Source organism: Ceratotherium simum, chromosome 5 (assembly GCF_057802395.1).
Source record: "Ceratotherium simum simum isolate JZ-2026a chromosome 5, ASM5780239v1, whole genome shotgun sequence".
Lineage (NCBI taxonomy): Eukaryota > Metazoa > Chordata > Mammalia > Perissodactyla > Rhinocerotidae > Ceratotherium > Ceratotherium simum.
The window spans coordinates 47688506-47696657 of NC_141904.1; the positions used below are offsets into that span (position 1 = coordinate 47688506).

At 49.7% G+C, this 8152-nt stretch overlaps 1 protein-coding gene across 3 annotated transcripts in view; it reads right to left on the reverse strand.

The window, feature by feature from the left end:
• The window catches only part of SLC6A20 (solute carrier family 6 member 20), a 35600-nt gene extending 32392 nt beyond the window's left edge, over positions 1-3208 (reverse strand). For 2 of the 3 annotated variants that reach the window (XM_087431724.1, XM_087431723.1), the window contains exon 1: positions 3073-3193. In XM_087431724.1, coding sequence (XP_087287850.1) covers positions 3073-3193 — 121 coding nt within the window. Of the gene's footprint in view, positions 1-3072 lie in introns of all 3 variants that reach the window. The other variant, XM_004419601.3, reaches the window with a different exon arrangement.
• Positions 3209-8152: the final 4944 nt, after the last annotated feature.

Consider the following 8152-nt stretch of genomic DNA (forward strand, 5'->3'; position numbering starts at 1 on the left):
CACGGGCAGGCCCCATGGAAAGGAGCATGGGCCCTAATCCGTCTTATTCTGGGAAGTATTTTGACACAGTTTGGCTCTGTGGTTTATAAACAAGCTCTTTGTTGGCTGGGCGTGGGGGTCACAGCTCTGTTTAGAAGGAAGCCTTTCATGATGTGGCTGGTTTACCCTTTAGCTTTAGGTAAAGAATGGGTCCATAGACTGCCTGGGTTTCAGGTAACATGAATCATTTGTTAATAGATGACACCACTGGGCAGCGAAAGGCTCCAGGAAACCACCAGCATCCCCACCTCACGTAGCCTGCGACTTTTCATAACAGACCTTGCTCATTCATCCAACAAATATTTATTGGGCGCCTCCTCTGAACCTGCCACTTTACAGAGATGGAGCCAGTGGGAGACAGAGAAACTCTAGAACAGTGTGCAGTCTTCCGACCAGGTGCTCACTTGGCCTGACAGCCAGTGGGGACAGTCAGGGAGAGGAACAAAGAGAAGGTAACATTTGGCCTGGTCTTGAGGGAGGAGTGGAGTGCTCCAGGCTAACGACAGCATCCCAGAGGGAGGAAGTATCTTGTGCAAAGTGTGGAGGCAGAAAGTAGGCATTTACCAACGGAGAGTTGTTCAGAATAGTTGGCAGTGGTCTGGAAGATGAGTGGCAGGAAATGAGGTGGGAATAGGGACAGGTGTTAGGTGTCAAGTCCTCACTGTGCCAGGATAAGCTGTTTGTCTCTTTATTCTGTAGACACTTAGTCTTGAGGGGGCACCATCCATCTAACCTACATCCATCCACTCCCATCTCATCCATCTATCCACCCACTCACCCACCAATCCATCCTCTCCTCAGTGTCCATCCACCCATCATCCATCATCCATCCATCCATCCACCCACCACTCCAACCTCTCCTCAGTGTTCATCCACCTGTCAACCATCATCTATCCACCCACCCACCCATCTACCAATCCATCCTCTCCTCAGTGTCCATCCACCCACCATCCATCCATCCATCCTCTCCTCAGTGTCCATCCACCTGTCAACCATCATCTATCCCCCCACCCACCCACCCATCCACCAATCCATCCTCTCCTCAGTGTCCATCCACCCACTATCCACCCACCCACCAATCCATCCTCTCCTCAGTATCCATCCACCCATCATCCATCATCCTTCCATCCATCCACCCACCTATCCATCCTCTCGTCAGTGTCTGTCCATCAACCATCATCCATCCATCCACCCACCCATCCAGCCTAAGTACACTCTGGACCAAGCACAAGATGTTTTCTTCTTTTTCTTGGGTCCTGAAGGTCTTGTGGTTCCCCTAGCAACTCCTTATATATAGTCACTTCAAAACTACTCCACCCTACCTGTATCCACCTACAGACTATTCAGGTGATAGTGTTGTTAGAAACAAGGAATTAAATAGTCATGTGAGAGCAAGGCTCACCTGGCCTGACGGTTGGGAAATGTGTAGCCAGGATAAAGGTGTCAGGGGTAGCTATGCTGAACACAGCATGACAAGTAAATCTCATCCTGACAAAGAATTCTCTCAAAAGTCAGTTACGAGTCTGTTGGAGCATATGGCAACACATGCCCCTCATATAATTCTGATGTATTCATGCCCTTCAAATGAAAAAAATGGAGCCAGAGAACTAAAAATACACTATTGAAAAAGAAAAACCTCTGTAGATTCACCTTTTTGTTGAGTTTTTTTTGAGCTGGTGCAGGTGAGGGTAGGGGGAGCAGTTTTAGGTCGTGGTCTTCATCAATGGGTTAAATTTTGTACATACTTTGGTCTAATATCTTTCATTGTTCTTTACAGTGAAAAAACCATTCCTGCTAATTATGGAAGACATAACACATGCACACGCACAGAAAAACACACACAGAGTACAAGGTAAACAAAAATCACCCAGAGATAACTATTGTTAACACTTCGGTGTATTTTTTTCCATTCTCTTTTCTCTGCATATTTTTAAACATAATTGAGATCATCCATTTTATACAGCTTTGAATGTGACTTCCCCTCCCTCCACTTAAAATATATGGGAAAATACTCATATAAAATTGCTTGAAATCTCCATCTTAACGGCTGCAAAGAGCCCCATTGCATGGATGTTCCATAATTCATTGAACCAATCCCCTTTAGTTGAGGGCTTTAATAAGAGCAATGTTTTGCTCTTATTAAAAGATAGAGATCATCTTTCTATTTTCTACCTTCTGTCAGAACTCTGGTGATTTCCTTTAGGTAGAATTCTAGAAATGGAACAACTAAGAAAAATTTTTTTTTAATGCTGAGACTTCACTTCCTATTGCCACATTGCCTTCCAAAAAGACACCTGGTCTTCACAGAAGTTCTCTGGCATGTAACAGAAGAGGTCCTCGGCTCTGTGACCTTAAGGGAATGAGGTGTGTGTGTGTTGCTGTCTGTCTATCCAGTGAGTGTGATGTGATGCTTCAGAGGAAAATTTGTAAAAAAAAAAAACCACACAAAAAGAAAAAACAGAATGATTTGCCTTTCTTGCCTTCTGTGGTTCCAAACCCAAACCAACCTTTCTATAAAAATTTTAAAGAAATGGCTCAAGATCCCTTTAACCTGAGTTTCAAATGGGGCAGCCGGGAATCTAAGTTTCTGATCTGAAACCTGTATATGCAACAGTTTCTGGTGGACAAGACAATCTCCTGCTCACTTTTTACACTTAAACATGAGGTTTACTCACTAGAAGTCAGACCATTGCCACCTCTCCTCCTGCTGAAGGAGGAAAACAGTGCCCCCAGGCCTCTGGCCCAGAACGGTGTAGTGGGGGGCTCGGCTGCTCCCGGGATGGGGTTGGGGGTTACAGAAGACTCCGGAGGGCCGCTTGGATAAGAGCCCCCGCTGCAGACTGAGGTGTCCTGGGGCCGATTCCCGGCTCTGTAACTTTGGGCAAATCCTTACGCCCTCTAGCCTCAGGTTACTGGTCTGGAGCATGGGACCACTCCAGCGCGCATCCCTGGGCGCGTCAGGACTGAATGCCCCTCGGCAGGGAAAGCGACCCGGGGCCGGAGCCGGAGCCGGGGCCTGGGACCTGCACTCACCTCCGCCGTACAACTGGCACAGGTAGGGGAAGCGCCACACGTTGCCCAGGCCCACGGAGTACGAGATGCAGGCGAACACGAACTGCAGCGAGTTGGACCACAGCGGCCGCGCTTTCTCCATGGCCCCTGAGCTCGGCGCGCTCGGCTCCCGCTCGGGCGCCGCGCTCGGCTGCTTTCGGTGCGCGGCTGCCAGGCGCCCCGTCCCGCCCCGGCTCGGCCTGGGGATGGCCCTGCGCCGCTGCCGCTGGCCCGCTTTTTAATTGCTAATCTCATTAACGGCGCGCCCGTCGGAGGGGCGAGGCTGGTAAATGGATGACGAGGAACCCCACCCCGCCTGGCCGCCGCCGCCGGGAAGGCGCCCGAGATTGCGAGGTCCGGGCGGCGGTTCAGTCCCTCCGGCTCGACGTCGGGCCTGTGTGTCGGCTGCGGAGCTCCTTGGGGTAGTCTGGTTTCCTCAAGCCCCTGCCCACCATTTACTGAGTGCCTACTGTGTACCAGGCTTTGTCTGGGGACAGGGATGCGAACAACACACATCACCAACCCTCCCGGAGCTGCATTCTGGTAGAGGAAAATGCTTACTACATTGGAGCGGGTAAAATGTTCCATGTTCAACTGTTTTTGACCTACAGAAAGGATATTTTCACATGGTTTATCCTAGTCCATATATATGACCAAGATATGCAGGGAGGGCAACTAAGGCAAAGCAGAGGGTTAGCAGTCCAGGGCGGTAGGCTGGGGTGGTCAGGGAGGGCTTCTCAGAGGAGGGGACATGACATTTGTCCAGAGGGACACTCCCCACCCTCCTACCCCCCAACCCCCACCCCCATTACTCCCCCTACTACGCGGAGAAGGAGCAATCCAGGCAGCCGGGTGTCCTGCTGTCTCCAGACAGGCTCTATTTGCCTAACTGTGTGCAGGGCAGGGAGTCTGGCTCTGTAGTGCCAGCTGGCCAAGAATGGGTTTTGAACAACACTGTGGGAGACGCTACTGCTCAGGTCAGTCTAGGGGCCAGAGACTCTGATTCGTTAGGGTTGGGGCATAAGAAACTTCATATTTCTATTAGTCTGGAAACGTGATTTGGTTCAAGGTGCTCACTAGACAGGACTAAGCCAGGCACTTTGGAGTAATTCAGGGTCTGGCTTTGAATCGCAGTTCTGCCACTGACTTAGCTCTGTGACCTTGGACAAGTCACTTAACCTCTCTGAGCCTCTGTAATGGGAATGAATATATTCCCCCTCCCAAGGGCTCACGTGAGAATTAATTAACTTAGCTTACCACCTGGCACACAGTAAGTGCTCAATAAAGAGGCCACTCTCATAAGGCCCCGATGGCCTGAACGAACGAATGGGTAACACACTAAATCAGCGAATATTAATGGCACACTTTGAACAGTGCCTGGTACAAAGAAGAGCTAAGAAAATGCTTGATAAATAAATACATAAAATTAAAAAGAAACGAAAAGCTGAGTTGCTAGTGGAAATCTTACTTGAAGCCAAAATGAAATCCCTCCTGTGGGGCAGACTCTAGTTGGACTTTCCCTGGAGTTCCCACCTGGCTGTTGGTAGGGGCGAAAGGGGATGTGGTGAGGAAGGTAGAGACTCCTTAGACATACTACCTGCCCTCGAACTTTCTACCTCCAAAATGCAAAGCAGAAAAAGTCTGCAGTACAGCCGGAGAGACTGTTGTGATTGTTAAACTTTGGATTCTAGAGTGTATCTCCTGCTCCTTGCCTCCTCCCCAGAGGAATCCACTATGCTGGTTCTCTCGCCACAGGCTAGTGTCAGCTGCATTGACCTTGAGAAGAAGGGACTCCCTGCGGTCTGCACTCTTTGGTCCTGGCTGTGTTTGTGGGGCTGACTCCCGCCCTGGTGTGCAGGTGTGGGGGTTCTTTCCCACTGCTGCATAGTGTCCATGGTGTGAACACGCTCTCATCCACGAGTGATGGACGTCGGTATCGTCTCCAGTCTGGGCTGTCTGAATAACGCGGTAATGAATATTCTAGAACGCGCCCCTGGGTGATGAGTACACCTGTTGCTGGGAACTTCTGGGCCCTCCGTGGGTGTGAGTTCAGCTTGAGGAGACGCTGCCACCCTGTCTTCTGGGGGGTAGCACCCATCTACACGCCCATGAGAGTTTCGCCTGCTCTGCACCCTCACCAAGTTTGTCATTCTGTTTTTGAAGTTCTGCCCGGTCTTGTGGGTGTGTAGTGATAGTTCACTGTGGCTTCCAATTTTAATTTCTCTAATACTGATAAGGCTGCATACCCTTCCACAGGCTACTTGGGTCATTTGGGTATCCTCTGTCATGAGTGGCTGCTCAAGTCTTTTGCCAGTTTTTAATTGGCGTGTCTGTCTGTTCCTGCTGATTTATAGTTCTTCATATATCCTAGAGATGAGCTCTTTGTCAGTTTTGTGTACTACCAATTTCTTCTCTCAGTCTGTGGTCACCTTTTTATTCTATTAGTGGTGTCTTCTGATGAACAGGCTTTCTTAATTTTAACAGTTTGATTTGCCAATCTATTCCTTTAGTGTTCTCCTTTAGTTGTTTTTTTTCTTTTTTGAATGTCCTTTTAAGAAATCTCTCCCTTATCAACTCCAAGGTCATGAAGATATTCCTGAGAATTTAAATTGGTGGCAAATTAAGTCTCAGGGATCTGTAGATAGGATTGGCCAGACAGCCTTTTTCATGTTGTTGAATAGCTTAGACAGAAGGCATGTTGCTGCCTCCAGCCAGCTGCTTCGCCTGTTCTTGTTCTCATCAATGAGTCTTCCCCGGAGGGCACCTGACTATGTGGTGGTGGTCAGGAACTGGGCACTCAGAGAGAGGCCAGTGCAGCAGCCCGTCACCTAACGTGAGGCTGCTTGGCATTTGTTGGTCTGACGTAGGCCAGGCCCCTCTTCAATTCCCTACCCCCTGGGTCGGGCCAGCACCTCCCTCCAGTCACACCGCAGGACTCCCTGGGAGCCTGTCCAGGGTGTGAGGCCTGGGTGGGGGCTGTGGGCAGCACAAGGACTAAGTAAATCCTCAGGGGCAGATGCTCAGGCCTCCTGGTAAGGTCCCCACACCTCCCTGAAATTCCTCTGGTAGCTCTGATCTGACAGGCCAGTTGTGCTGCTGTGGCTGCTAGAAGTGGAGAGAACAGGCCAGGGAGGTTTGCTTCCACAGGGAGCCAGCAAAGCAGGGGTGGAGATTAGTGCTGGTGGTGGTAAATATTTAACAACTGGCTCTCTGCAGAAAAAGCTCTGATTTGTAGTGTTGACCAGTTTCTATGGTGTAAATACTCCCACTATGGCCAATTCCAAGCTACCAATATGACGTCACTGAACATGGAGCTGGGGAGAGACGTGCAGTAGCATACTGATATATTAAATTTCCACCATACGTATGCAATAGACATAGACAACCTCAAGAGTGCAGACAGTAGTGGAGTAAATAATTAGGAAGTGGTGGGTTTTGAGTATTTATTACCTCTGCTTTAAATCACTTATTTAATTGTTAGTTTATATAACAATTTTTAATAATGGCCGTGTTTAACAACTGGTTCATGAAATTACTGAAAATGTACCAAGTGGCACTCACGAGCCTGTAGGAGCTGGCTCCAGGGCTCCACAGGGGCTGGGGCTGGGGAAGCAGCTTTTGAGTGGCAGGGCAAGGGGAGCAGGTTCAGCTCTCAGCAGCCTGGTGCCAAGGGCTGAGGGTTTTCAGCTGAGCCGAGCGCCACCCTGAGTGCTCCCAGGGAGCCTCCTCTGCCAGTGTGGAAGAGATCTTCCTGTGGACCAGCCTGTCGGATCTTGCAGCACCACATGTCAATCAAGACACAACTCCCAAGGATAGCAGGCCAGCCTATCGGAGTTATCTGATTTCTGGAAGAGGGTGGAGAAAGAGGGGACGGCCCTGGGTGTGGTCCTGCCGGTGCCAGGATTCCAGACTCTTCCCCCACCAGTTACAGCCATGCAGCCTTCAACAGTGTGCTCACCCCAGTGAGCCGCTGTTACTTAACCCCTATCAGTGGCTCCTGCTTCCCCACAAGATAAAGTCCAAACTCCTTAGCCTGGTCTGTAAGGCCCTCAGGAATTTTTTTTCTTTTATTAGGCCCTGAGGAATTTGACCCTTGCTCACCTAGGTTCCAGGAGAAGCTAGACTTTTCACCTTCTGGAAAACGCTGTGCATTTTTATACTTCTGGGCAGTTCCCTAAGCCAGGAACACCTTCTCCCTTCTCGACCCAGGAAAAGCCTATCCGTTCTTCTTGACCCAGACGCAATATTACCCTTTTCAAGAAGCCCCAGCGCCCCATCCCTAGCCGGAATACATCGTCCCTTGTCCCAGCCCCCAAGTCCAGGGTGCATATCTGGTTTCCGACACTTTCAGGGCTGCCTTGTCACCAAGAGTGCAAGATCTGTGTCCCCTCTGGGCTGTGGCTGGTTTCGCGCCTTATTCTTCCTTTTCTCCCTAGGGCCATGTGCGTGGTTGAGTCTCAGCTGATAAATGAAAAACCTGCTGTGGAACCTGAGCACTTCAGTATAAACTCATCCGTGTTGTTCACAGCATCCACAGCCCTGAGATGCCTGCATTGCAGAACGTTTCTTCAGACGTTCAAGTTTTTACTGCCCGCCTACTATGTGCCAGGAACCTGCCAGGCTCGGGGACTCCAGGCAAAACCTCTGGACAGACTGTCCTCCCCTCCTGCTGACTCTCCCTCTGGGAGCACAGAGACACACATGGTGCAAATAGGAGAAGCCACCTGGAGGAGATTCTGTAGAGGGAACGCTGGGGCTGCTGCGGGGACTGGCCCAGCTCAGGTGGTGAAGACGAGGGTCCTCCCAAGAGCCTGGGGAGCCCCTGCCTCAGGGCTGAGAGTGTGCAAATGTGTGCAGGAGAATGGTGTGTATGTGTGTGCACGTGTGCATGTGTATATGCATGTGCATATATGTGTGTGCAAGGACTATTATTATTTTCCTTTAAATTAATTCACTTTTTCACTCAAATACATTTAAAAGTGAAACTTTCTATCAGTACCATACATGTAAAGCTAGTATTTTTCCAATGAATTTTAAGGTAAATTGATAAATGTTAAAGTTT